At 41.5% G+C, this 13,695-nt stretch overlaps 1 protein-coding gene across 9 annotated transcripts in view; it reads right to left on the bottom strand.

Annotated features, from left to right (window-relative positions):
* The window catches only part of NUP98 (nucleoporin 98 and 96 precursor), a 129,402-nt gene that overhangs the window by 69,804 nt on the left and 45,903 nt on the right, over positions 1-13,695 (bottom strand). For 7 of the 9 annotated variants that reach the window (XR_013404059.1, XR_013404060.1, XM_015115071.3 and 4 more), the window contains exons 11-12: positions 13,563-13,655; positions 4,277-4,417 (exon numbers count right to left, since the gene is read on the bottom strand). Coding sequence is in view for 7 of the 9 variants with exons in the window: in XM_015115071.3 (XP_014970557.3) it covers positions 4,277-4,417; positions 13,563-13,655 (234 nt within the window). In the remaining 2 variants the exon portion in view is untranslated. The remainder of the gene's footprint in view (positions 1-4,276; positions 4,418-13,562; positions 13,656-13,695) is intronic. The other 2 variants (XM_077963627.1, XM_077963628.1) reach the window with 1 other exon arrangement.

Here is a 13,695-nt window from a genome sequence, read left to right as displayed (position 1 = left end):
AAAGCTATATAAGTAAAAATGGCACTATTAACAATAATTTATACTACTTCCTTCTACTAAAACCAATGAAAAATGAGAAAAAATAAAATTAAAACGTAATTATTTTTTTGAGATGGAGTCTCGCTGTGTCACCCAGGCTGGAGTGCAGTGGCGCAATCTTGGCTCACTGCAACCTCCATCTCCCAGATAAGGCAATTCTCCTGCCTCGGCCTTGCAAGTAGCTGGGATTACAGGTGCCTGCCGCCACGCCAGGCTGATTTTTGTATTTTTAGTAGAGATGGGGTTTCACCATGTTGGCCAGTCTGGTCGAACTCCTGACCTCGGGTGATCCACCCGCCTTGGCCTCCCAAAGTGCTGGGATTACAGGCGTGAGGCACCGCGCCCAGCCTATTTTTAATGATAAAGCTAAGTATAAAGTTCGCACAGAGATCAATGAAAACTCGAAGTCACCTCCTCTCTCTCCAAAGACCTTATTAAAATCTATGGCTAAAAAATATTAAAATGTATATATATAAACCCATAATGACAGAAAATGGGAAGGTGGCAAATGAACACATGAGAAAATCTGACAAATTTCTAGGGGAAAGATGTGGACAGAGGACTGATCAAGCAGGATACAGAAACCTATAGTTTAGAGTACACTCAACAGCAATTACAGCTGACCCTTGAACAACACAAGTTTGAACTGTGTTGATCCACTTACGTGTGGATTTCCTCCTCTGCCATCCCTGAGAGAGCAAGACCAACCCGTTCCTCCCCCTCATGATTTTCTTAATAATATATTCTTTCTTTAGCTTACTTTATAGTAAGAATATAGTACGTACTACATATAATATACATAATGTGTATTAACTGTTTATGCTGTCAGTAAAGCCTGGGAATCAAAGATTATTTGCAAATTTTCAACTGTGTGGGGGTCAGCACCCCTAACCCTCATATTGTCCAAGGGTCTACCAGTATGATCAAATGATGCATATCTACCTTGGAGAATCCCAGATGTCTAGGGACTTGGGAATACCAGGTTTGATGAAATAAAATTGAAACCAGGAAGAGGAAAGAGGAAAGTCTAAGCCAGACGCGGTGGCTCACACCTGTAATCCCAGCAAATTGGGAGGCTGAGGCGAGAGGATTGCTGGAGGTCAGGAGTTCAAGACCAGCGTAGCCAATATGGTGAAACCCAATCTCTACTGAAAATACAAAAAATAGCCAGGTGTGGTGACATGGACCTGCAATCCCAGCTACTCAGGAGGCTGAGGAAACAGAATCAATTGAACCTGGGAGGCAAAGGTTACAGTGAGCCAAGATCGAGATCACACCACTACACTCCAGTCTGGGACAGGGAGCAAGACTCTGTCTCAAAAAAAAAAGATAAATGAAGTTTATATAGAAAACTACATATTGCCATCCTCCTAATCACTGGTGCTCAATACACAGGTCAAAGTATGCCTCTCTCTAAGTAAACACACAAAAAGGAGAAGGGCAACTACTGTGGTTACTGATACCATCCCAGAGCTAAGAATTTGACATTCTAACATTTAGAGGACCCTGTGTCTGATCATAGTTGGTTTCTAGATTACTCACTCTAAAGTAAAACCTACTGGTAAACGAGCCCTACTCACATACAAAAAGTTGCCAGTGAGCTTTTAAATATAAATACATACATATATATATATATATATATATATTTTTTTTTTTTTTTTTTTTGTAGACAGAGTTTCACACTGTTGCCCAGGCTGGAGTGTAGTGGCATGATGTCAGCTTAGTGCAACTTCCGCCTCTCAGGTTCAAGTGATTCTCCCGCCTCAGCCTCCAGATCAGCTGAGATTACATGCATGTGCCACCATGCCCAGCCAGTTTTTCTATTTGTGGTTGACATGGGGTTTTACCATGTTGGCCGGCTGGTCTCAAACGCTTGACCTCAAGCAATCCGCCTACCTCAGCCTCCCAAAGTGCTGGGATTACAGTCATGAGCCACCGTGTCCAGCCTATTTTTAATCTTAAATAGGAATGAAAAGGACTACCAAGCATTAAAGATTGGTGGCAGGCACCTGTAATCCCAGCTACTCAGGAAGCTGAGGCAGGAGAATTGCTTGAATCTGGGAGGCAGAGGTTGCAGTGAGCCGAGATTATACAACTGCACTCCAGCCTAGGGGACAGAGACTCTGTCTCCAAAAAAAAAAAAGATAAGAAAACAAATAAGGGTAATAAAAGCAAAGGGAAGGGTACTAATATCCTCATTTGACAAAGAAGACTCAAGAAACACTAGCACCTTGTTGACAGAATAAGAAAAATATGTAAGTATGTAGCTTAAATTTGCAAAGGTGTCTCAAAACGTGACACATGTATCATGACAGTATGGGAGATAATTTAGTGGTACAGTAACAGCTATCTATTCTATTTATCTCAGTTGCTCTATTTATGCCAGATGACAACCAGTTTTTCACTTCCTGTAGAACGTCATTTTCTTTTCCTTTTTCTTTTTGTTGAGACGGACTCCCACTCTATCATGCAGGCTGGAATGTAGTGGCGCGATCTCGGCTCACTGCAACCTCCACCTCCCGGGTTCAAGCGATTCTCCTGTCTCAGCCTCCTGAGTATCTGGGATTACAGGCAGGCACCACCATGCCCGGTTGATTTTTGAATTTTTAGTAGATACGAGGTTTCACCATGTTGGCCAGGCTGGTCTCAAACTCCTGACCTCGTGATCCACCCGCCTCGGCCTCCCAAAGTGTTGGGATTACAGGCGTGAGCCACTGTGTCTGACCCATAATTGTCCTTAAAAAGCTATTTAAATTAAAAAGTAAGTTAGGCCGGGCGCGGTGGCTCAAGCCTGTAATCCCAGCACTTTGGGAGGCCGAGACGGGCGGATCACGAGGTCAGGAGATCGAGACCATCCTGGCTAACATGGTGAAACCCCGTCTCTACTAAAAAATACGAAAAAAAAAAAAACTAGCCGGGCGAGGTGGCAGGCGCCTGTGGTCCCAGCTACTCGGGAGGCTGAAGCAGGAGAATGGCATAAACCTGGGAGGCGGAGCTTGCAGTGAGCTGAGATCCGGCCACTGCACTCCAGCCCGGGCGACAGAGCAAGACTCCGTCTCAAAAAAAAAAAAAAAAAAAAAAAAAAAAAAAAAAAAAAGTAAGTTAATTTCAGCCAGGCGCAGTGACTCATGCCTGTAATCCCAGCACTTTGGGAGGTCGAGGTGGGCAGATCATGAGGTCAGGAGATCGAGACCATCCTGGCTAACATGGTGAAATCCCGTCTCTATTAAAAATACAAAAAAATTAGCCGGGCATGGTGGTGGGCGCCTGTAGTCCCAGCTACTCAAGAGGCTGAGGCAGGAGAATGGCGTGAATCCAGGAGGTGGAGCTTGCAGTGAGCCAAGATCAAGCCACTGCATTCCAGCCTGGGCGACAGAGCAAAACTCCATCTCAAAAAAAAAAAGTAAGTTAATTTCCTTAAGTTCAAAATAAATAATAAAGTGGTAAGTGGACACTTCCAAAGTTCAGAAGGAGTATTCAAATGAATGAAGTATGAAAAACGCCTCAGGCTGGGCGCGGTGGCTTACACCTGTAATCCTAGCACATTGGGAGGCCAAGGTGGGTGAATCACGAGGTCAGGAATTCGAGGCCAGCCTGGCCAACATGGTGAAACCCCATATCTGCTCAAGATACAAAAAAAAAATTAGCTGGGTGTGGTGGTGTGCACCTGTAATCCCAGCTACTTGGGAAGCTGAGGCAGAAGAATCGCTTGAACCCAGGAGGTGGAGGTTGCAGTGAGCTGAAATCACGCCATTGCACTCCAGCTTGGGCAACAGTGCAAGATTCCTTTTCAAAAAAATAAAAGAAAGAAAAACACTTCAATAGATAAAACTAAATTTAGGAAATATAGTAAATTTAGTAAACATAATTATATTGGAAGAAGTAAATAAAGCAGAGGTGATACATGAGCTAAATTCTCATTTACCATAACAGGTTAAATTTACTTAGATTTAATAAACCAAAACACAGCAATATAAGCACATTTAGAGATATTAATTAAATTATATATCAGATGAATTAAAAAGAGCTAACAAAGTGGTTTCTTTGAGAGAGGAGGCCTAGGAGCAGGGAAAGCAGAGTAGGCCAGGATCTATTAATAAGCCCTTCTTTATTACACAATTGTTTAATGACATGCATGTAATGCCTTGCTAGGAATGGGACGGGGTAGGATGGAAAATCAGGTCAGCAAGTATTAGCAAAAAATTAAGAAAAGTCTTCTAAAGTGACTGACACTTACCTACTGGGGCCTGGGGGGCTCCAAAGCCCAAAGTGGCTGTCGTAGTATTAAATCCAGGGGCCCCAAAGGCTCCTGTACCAAGAGGCCCTCCAATCTTAGGTTGGTTGTTCCCAAACAAAGATGCCTGTCCAGCACCAAGAGCTACGGAGACAAGAGGAAAGAAAAAAGCACCACAGAAGATCCTTTCAGTGTTGTGCCAGAGGTCAGTTACTTAAAAATACAATACATTTGGAAACGTCATAATGACCACTCATTTCAACAAAGGGGTGAATATGGTAAGTGCTACTTCAGGTCAAGCACTGGGTCAGTACGTTATACACATCACAGGTAAAATACTAAAATCTCTCTGTGCTTCAGTTTCCTCAACTATAACATGAAGTAACATATAGCTTACACATTTATCCTAAAATTAAAATGAATAAACATTCATAAAGCATTTAGAAGAGATCAGGTACATACTACATGCTCATCAAAATTAGCTGGTATGTCTGATGTAGAAACTATTATTCCCATTTAACAGAGGAGAAAACTTAGGGTTTAGTAATTAGCACGATGCCACAATGTTATAAATGATAGAAATGGGGTTCAAGGCCAGGCGCGGTGGCTCAAGCCTGTAATCCCAGCACTTTGGGAGGCCGAGACGGGCGGATCACGAGGTCAGGAGATCGAGACCATACTGGCTAACACGGTGAAACCCCGTCTCTACTAAAAAATACAAAAAACCAGCCGGGCGCGGTGGCGGGCGCCTGTAGTCCCAACTACTCGGGAGGCTGAGGCAGGAGAATGGCGTGAACCCGGGAGGCGGAGCATGCAGTGAGCTGAGATCCGGCCACTGCACTCCAGCCTGGGCGGCAGAGCGAGACTCCGTCTCAAAAAAAAAAAAAAAGAAATGGGGTTCAAACCCAGGTGTACTTGACAACCAGGCCTCTTAACTGCCTGCCACTCTACAGCAGAACAGATTTCCAAAGAATTTTAAAAAATTATTCTTAAAATTCAATACTTGCAAATCAAAATACTCAACACAATCATGTCATCTTTCTTAGAGACTGAACTATAGAAAAACTAAATCCAACATATTGTCTTTCACTAATACAATGTAACACTTTCAATTTTACCATCTCATGAAAATTGCTTTATCTAGACAAACTTGTTTTACAAAAAGCTCAGTATCTCCTGGTGAGGTTACTAAACAGACTCAAATTTCAGCACGAACCAGAGTGGCTGGACTAAGAACTCATTTTCATCAGAGGGAACCCATTGCAGAAACTTGTATTGCTGAATTTTGCTTAGGAAATCCTTGTTGTCAGCGGTGATTTTAGAAGTGTAAAATAGGGGAGAATATGGTGAATACAAGTTACTGGCATTATAAAAAAAAAAAATCCATCCAATTTCCCAACATGTTTCCCCAAAATTATTGGCAATTTATAAGATTTAAGGTTCCTTTAAAAAAAAAAGAGAGAAAGAGACCGGATCTCATTATGTCACCCAGGCTGAGCCCTGGGCGCAAGTAATCCTCCCACCTCAGCCTCCAGAGTAGCTGGGACTACAGGCATGCATCACTAGGCATGGCTTCTGAAGTTCTTTTTAACATATCAACTGCACCTTGAAACAAGTATCATTTACTAGGAAAATCACTTTAAAGATATAATATTTGCAGGTCAAAAATATTGTATGGGAACTGCTTTGAGATCACAATCAAAAAAGAACAGGAAGTTTATACCAAGACAATGCACACAATATAAATCAGTAAGGATGACTACTGAACAAATTACTCTGACTGTCCAACCTCATTAAAAATAAGACAACAGGGCTGGGCGCAGTGCCTCACACCTGTAATCCCACACTTTGGGAGGCCGAGAAGGGTGGATCACCTGAAGTCAAGAGTTCAAGACCAGCCTGACCAACATGGAGAAACCCCGTCTCTACTAAAAATACAAAAATTAGCTGGGTGTGGCAGCGCATGCCTGTAATCCCAACTACTTGGGAGGCTGAGGCAGGAGAATCACTTGAACCCAGGAGGCGGAGGTTGTGGTGAGCTGAGATCACACCATTGCCCTCCAGCCTGGGCAACAAGAGTGAAACTTAGTCTCAAAAAAAAAAAAAAAAAAAAGACAACATTGTACCAATAACAATATTAAAGTTCTAAACCATTAGTAATTAACGTAAGCGCCAAGAAATACTAAAATTATATTTCTTCATGAAAGGAAATAGTTTACAGCACCAATTACAGAATTTTTTATTTTCTGGTAGTCTAATACCTCCTTGCCTCCAAACAAAACCTTAGGTAAAACTCAACTATATAAAATAGATGAAAAATTCTACTCTAAATGTGTATTGCCCTCACCTTTACAGCATCCCTGGATGATGACCGATGAATCAGTCTAAAATCACTGTACTGTATTTCAATAATCCACAGAAGAATAAAAAAAGGCACTGTGGGCCGGGCGCGGTGGCTCACGCCTGTAATCCTAGCACTTTGGGAAGCCAAGGAGGGCAGATCACCTAAGGTCAGGAGTTCGAGACCAGCTTGACAAACATGGAGAAACCCTGTCTCTACTAAAAATACAAAATTAGCTGGGCATGGCGGCACATGCCTATAATCCCATCTACTCAGGAAGGCTGAAGCAGGAGAATCGCTTGAACCCAGGAGGTGGAGGTTGCAGTGAGCCGAGATCACGCCATTGCACTCCAGCCTGGGCAACAAGAGCAAAACTCCATCTCAAAAAACAACAACAACAAAAAAAACAAGGCACTGTGAGGTTTGGGTTGTCTGTAAAGGAATTATCATAAAATGACTACTGACTATTGCAATTTATCAATGGAAAAATAGGTATTTTTATCCAGATTTGCCTTGTTTTATGCACAAACGGCTTTTTGTTTAATGAAAGAACAAATGGTCCAGAATATGAGAGACATTCTGAGTGCGATGTTGTGTGATATAATAAAGTTTTGGTAATTTGTCAAGATAGGAAAAATGTGCTATATTTATGATTAGCTGTAGCAGTTATAAAGAAGCTATACGGGGGGCAAAATGGTAATAGCGGCCTTAGAAACTCCACAGAAAATCAAGAAAAAATTGAAAATAGTTATTTTCCTTTTGAGACATTCCAAAATTGTTAGAATTTATTAAATTGATCTGAGGCATCTATTAGCACCAGAAAGATTTTTCTATGTGTCTCTTAGTATTACAATCAACCTTACTATATGTAGCCATTACTTCAAGGAAAATCTGTAGAACGAAGGTTTACTATTATTAATAAGTAACCAAGGCAATGGTGTGCAATTGATAGTGCTAATGATAGTTAATATCACTATAAAACAAGGAATGATTATGTCCATGAATTAATGGATGTTTCTTAGTCTGAACACATAGTGCAGGAGAAAATCACATGCCAAGGGACAGTATAAAACCTTTTATACTAAGATTGGTTTCTTAAATCTAAGCATACAAAAAAATCTTATGTATCTGTACATTTAACATTTGTATATCACAACTAATCATTAAGTATCCAAATGCCCATGTTACAGGAGGCTTCAGTTTGAATCTCCATCACTGAAAATAAGAAGTTGCAGAGAAACACCCATTTAGCTAATGCCTCCCAAAAATACAGCTGAAAGCTACAGCGCTAGTCTACCTGTTAAACAATGAAATGCAGAGTTCAGGAATGTGGGTGTTTGTTAAATCATGAAATGCAGAGTTCAGGAATGTGGGTGTTTATATGCAAGTCTCAGGAAATGTTCCTCTCAAAGCCAAGGGCCTGCTTCAGCAGATGTGATAATTAGGGAATTGCAACCGTGTGTGTGCCTGGTGACTCACAATTCTCATTTCCCTACATGAAAGACTGCTGCTAAGGTTGTGGGTGTAAAAATCTTAATTGATTGTATCCATCTTTTAGTTTATAGGAGAGGCATGTATAAGGAATATACAACAGTGACACAAATGCAGTTTGTTTGTTGTGAGAGAGAACTGTCGGAGGAAAACAGAGTATATTAAAATAAAATGTTAGGATATTACATTATTGTGGAATAGAGACAAAAGCATCAGAAAAGGAGTTACAAAGTCTTGGAATATGGGGGAAGACATTGCTAATCAAAACCTACAAGATTCAGGAGCCAAAGAGAAAGTAATTCTGATCACATAAAAATAAAACTTGTGGCTGGGTGCAGTGGCTCATGACTATAATCCCAGTACTCTGGGAGGCTGAAGCAGGGGTATCACGAGGTCAAGAGTTCCAGACTAGCCTGGCCAAAATGGTGAAACTCCATTTCTACTAAAAATACAAAAATTAGGCTGAGGTAGAAGAATTGCTTGAACCCGAGAGGCAGAGGTTGCAGTGAGCCGAGATCACGCCACTGCACTCCAGCCTAGGCAAGAGCAAGAGTCCATCTTGGAAAAAAATAAAATAAAACTTGCGGTGGGCAGGGGGGGAGGGATAGCATTAGGAGATACACCTAATGTAAACGACAAGTTAATGGGTGCAGCACACCAACATGGCACATGTATACATATATAACAAACCTGCACATTGTGCACATGTAACCATAATTAAAAAAAAAAAAAAAATCACAAAACAACTTGTGGCCCAGTGCAGTGGCTCAAACCTCTAAACCCAGCACTCTGGGAGGCTGAGGCAGGTGGATCACCTGAGGTCAGTAGTTCAAGACTAGCCTGGCCAACATGGTGAAATTCCGTCTCTACTAAAATTACAAAAAATATTTAAAAAAAAGAAAAGCCTTCGTTAATTTGAATTTGAGCAAAAAAGAAAAGAAAAGCCTTCCTTAATTTGCCCGTACCAAAGCTATTTTTTCCTACAGGGTTGGAAGAAAACATGTGATTTCAAATGACACATTCTGCATATGTTTAGGGATCACACAGTACAACGAAATGAGAGCTTTTAAGTTTTAATTTCTTGCAAAATTTATGTGGCAGAAGTTGGATAAGTTGAAAAGCTCAAATGAAATTCTTTCTGGGGTATAATGGGGAATTTTCATTAAAAAAAAAACACCTATTATATAACCAAAAAGAGTTATATCCATGATACGCAAAGCATCCTTAAAAATAAATTAAGAGGCCAGGCACGGTGGCTCACGCCTGTAATCCCAGCACTTTGGGAGGCCGAGGCTGGTGGATCACTTGAGGCCAGGAGTTCGAGACCAGCCTGACCAACATGGTGAAACCTCATCTCTAACTAAAAAAATACAAAATGAGCCAGGTGCAGTGGCGCATGCCTATAATCCCAGCTACTTAGGAGGCTGAGGCAGGAGAATCACTTGAACCTGGGAGGCGGAGGTTGCTGTGAGCTGAGATCACACCACTGTACTCCAGCCTGGGCAACGAGAGAAACTCAGTCTCAAAATAAATAAATAAATAAACAAACAAATAAATAAATAAAATGTAAATTAACAAGAATCTCAAGTTAGTAGTAGGTGCAGAAAAAAAGAAACAGTAATCCAACACTTTGAACAGAGAACTGACTCAAATGGTAAATAAAAAAACAAAGATATTCACCTTTGCCAGTAATCAGTGAAGTACAAATTGGAATTCACCAATTTCTACTATCATGTATGCAAAGACAAAAAAGCCCAACAATATGGAAAATACAGAAACATGGACATTTTATATAATGTGAGCAACACAAACTGGTATTATTTTTGAAAGGCAAATTAGTAAATCCAACCAAAATCTGAAATATGCGTATCTTCCAACACTGCAATTCCAAGTTGATGTAGCAATCCTACAATAAACTAACACATGGAAAATTATGTAACAAAAAATCTTCACTGAGGGCTTTGCCAACATTATCAAATAACTCAAATGTCCATCAATAGATGAAATGTTAAATAAGTAAAGGTATATGTATGATGTGTGTAAATTGTGTGTATTTAATGGAATACTAAAAAATTTTGCGGGGAATGAGAACCAAGTCTCATTCCCATCAACCTGTGTGGAGAGCAGTGGAATGATCACTGCTCACTGCAGTCTCGACTTCCAAAGCTCAGGTGATTCTCCCACCTCAGCCTCCCGATTAGCACGGACTACAGGCACAAGCCACCAAGCCCAGCTAACTTTTTGCATTTTTAGTACAGACAGGGTCTCCCTATGTTACCCAAGCAATCCGCCCACCTCAGTCTCCCAAAGACCTGGGATTACAAGCATGAGCCACCTCATCCAGCTCTAAATAGGGTTTTTAAAAATGAGATTGATCTGTATGTACTGACCAAAAGAAAAACTGGTATTATGTGAAATGAAAATACAAGTCACAGAACACTATGTAAGACAGTGCTTTCAAACATTTTCGACTACAGCACATGCTATGAAAAACACTGAGATCCAAAACACATAAACACAAACACAACTGAAACAAAGTTTCATAAAAGAATATTAACCTTAATATTTCAAATGATTTTTTTTTTTTTTTTTTTTGAGACGGAGTCTCGCTCTGTCGCCCAGCCTGGAGTGCAGTGGCCGGATCTCGGCTCACTGCAAGCTCCGCCTCCCGGGTTTACGCCATTCTCCTGCCTCAGCCTCCCGAGTAACTGGGACTACAGATGCCCGCCACCTCACCCGGCTATTTTTTTGTATTTTTTTTTTACTAGAGACGAGGTTTCACCGGGTTAGCCAGGATGGTCTCGATCTCCTGACCTCGTGATACGCCCATCTTGGCCTCCCAAAGTGCTGGGATTACCGGCTTGAGCCACCGCGCCCGGTTTTTTTTTTTTTTTTTTCAAAGACAGAGTCTCATTCTGTTACCCAGGCTGGGGTACAATGGTACGATTATAACCCACTGCAGCATCTACCTCCCAGGCTCAAGTGATCCTCCCACAGCATATCTCATTCAGCTGCTTGAGTAGCTAGGACTACAGGCACATGTCACCATGCATATCTATTTTATTTATTTATTTATTTTTATAGTATCTTACTATGTCGCTCAAGATGATGTTAAACTCCTGACCTCAAGCAATCCTGCCTAGGCCTCCCAAAGTGCTGGGATTACAAGCATAACCCATTAGGCCCAGCCTACTGATTTTTAATTCTACTTCACTTTCTTAAAATGCTGATTGCAGGCAACTATATTAATTATAACCAACTAATGCATCTCAGCCTTTGGCTTAAAAGTCACTCATACAGGGTATAGTTTCCATTTAAAAATATAATCCTAGGCTGGGCACGGTGGCTCACACCCATAATCCTAACACTTTGGGAGGCCAAGGCAGGAGGATCACCTGAGGTCGGGAGTTTGAGACCAGCCTGACCAACATGGAGAAACCCCGTTTCTACTAAAAATACAAAATTAGCTGGGCATGGGGGCGCATGCCTGTAATCCCAGCTACTTGGGAGGCTGAGGCAGGAGAATCGCTTGACCCTTAAATATAAGATACATATGTATAGACGTGTGTGTGTGTGTAAACATGTCCGAAAAATGCATAGAAAGGGGTCTGACAAGATACATGCCCAACAAACCTCATCACTTCACAGTTGAAAAAGACGGGGCTTTTCATGAAACTTCTGAATTGTTAAAAACTTTTTACCAGCACTTACATCTTTTATCTTAAGCAGGGAGCATTGACTCATGCCTGTATTCCCAGCACTTTAAGAGCTCAAGGCAGGAGGATGGCTTCAGCCCAGGGGTTCGAGACCAGACTGGGCAAAACAGGCCAACCTCATCTCTCCAAAATATTAAAAAATTAGCCGAGCATGGTGGCTTGCATCTGTTGTCCCAATTACTAGGGAGGCTGAGGTGGCAGGATGGTTTGAGCCCGGGAGGTAGATGCTGCAGTGAGCTGTGATCATGCCAATGCACTCCAGCCTGGGCAACAGAGCAAGAACCTGTTTCAAAACAAAACACCTTTTATCTTAAAAAGAAAACTGAAGGCTGGGCGCAGTGGCTCATGCCTGTAATCCCAGCACTGAAGGAGGCTGAAGCAGGAGGATCACGAACTCAGGAGTTCAAGACCAGCCTGGCCAACACAGTGAAACCCTGTCCCTACTAAAAACACAAAAATTAGCTGGGCGTGGTGGCGTGCAACAGTAGTCCCAGCTATTTGGGAGGTGGAGGTTGCAGTGAGCCGGGATTACGCCACTGCACTCCAGCCTGGGGGACGGAGCAAGACTCCATCTGACAAAAAAAAAAAAAAAGGAAAATTGAAAAAATAAAAACTAAAAACCACAAAAGCAGCTCATAGTATAAAATGAGGTTCCATTAAGAAGGAAATGACAGCCAGGCACAGTGGCTTGCACCTGTAATCCCAGCACTTTGGAGGCCAAGGAGGGAGGACCACCTGAGGTCAGGAGTTCAAGAGCAGCCTGACCAACATAGTGAAACCCCGTCTCTACTAAAACTACAATGATTTGCGAAGCATGGTGGTGTACACCTGTAATCCCAGCTACTAGGAAGGCTGAGGGAGGAGAATTGCTTCAACCTGGGAGGCGGAGATTGCAGTGAGCTGCGACTGCACCACTGCACTCCAGCCTGAACTACAGAGCAAGACTCCGTCTCCAAAACAAAAAACAAAAAACAAACAAACAAAAAAGAAGGAAATGACAGATGAATGCTCAGATGATAGAAGGGAAAAAAACAGATTAACTGGACATTGGAAGCAGAGACTATGGAAATGGTTTAACACTAACTGACCACACCTGCAGGCAAATGAACTGAAAAAGTAGGCTAAACTCTGTTTAAACAACCTCGTTTTACTGTACATGCGAAAACATTTTATATCTTATGACCATCATCGCCCTCCAACTGTTTAAAACCAACTAGGCAGGTAGAAGGGTCGGTATCTTCAAAGGCACTGAAAAATAGTTGTTAACAGTAGGAATCAGGGAAAAGGGGTGACACTGGTCTATATGACAATCAAACTAAATGAAATTCTCCTTGCAAAGGAGAATTACATCAGCATGTGCTCTTATTGCTCTGCCTTTCTATTAGGGCTTACTTTGATAAACAGTTTAAGGCCTCAAATCCCTGTTACAAAAGTAACATGGGGAAAATGAAAGTTAATGTCCTCATGACAATTCTCATATTAAACACTAACAATCTCAAATAGACCAGGACTATCAGAGGATACTTTGTAGAAAAGGGAGCATACAGCTTCTAAGACAAATGTGCCAATATTTTAAAGCCTGGTAAAGCATAACTGCTGGGAATGTTTTATAAACCCAACTAGAAAAATGAAAAGGTAGACTTCTTAATTCCACTAATATAATCAAATAGATCTCCCATGTTCCAGAAACTAGAAAGTCAAGTTGTGTCACTTCCTAGATCTCATGGTAAGAGTTTCTTACCTGTTCCAAATCCTGCACCAAGCCCAGTTCCAAGAGTCCCAGGTGCTGGTTTACTTCCAAAAATACTATTCCCACTGGTATTTGTGCCAAAACCTAGGAAAACAAAAGAATGAGTGGACTGTACTTTTAATAT

Source organism: Macaca mulatta, chromosome 14 (assembly GCF_049350105.2).
Source record: "Macaca mulatta isolate MMU2019108-1 chromosome 14, T2T-MMU8v2.0, whole genome shotgun sequence".
Classification (NCBI taxonomy): Eukaryota; Metazoa; Chordata; class Mammalia; order Primates; family Cercopithecidae; genus Macaca; species Macaca mulatta.
This window is presented reverse-complemented; position numbering and strand designations above follow the sequence as displayed.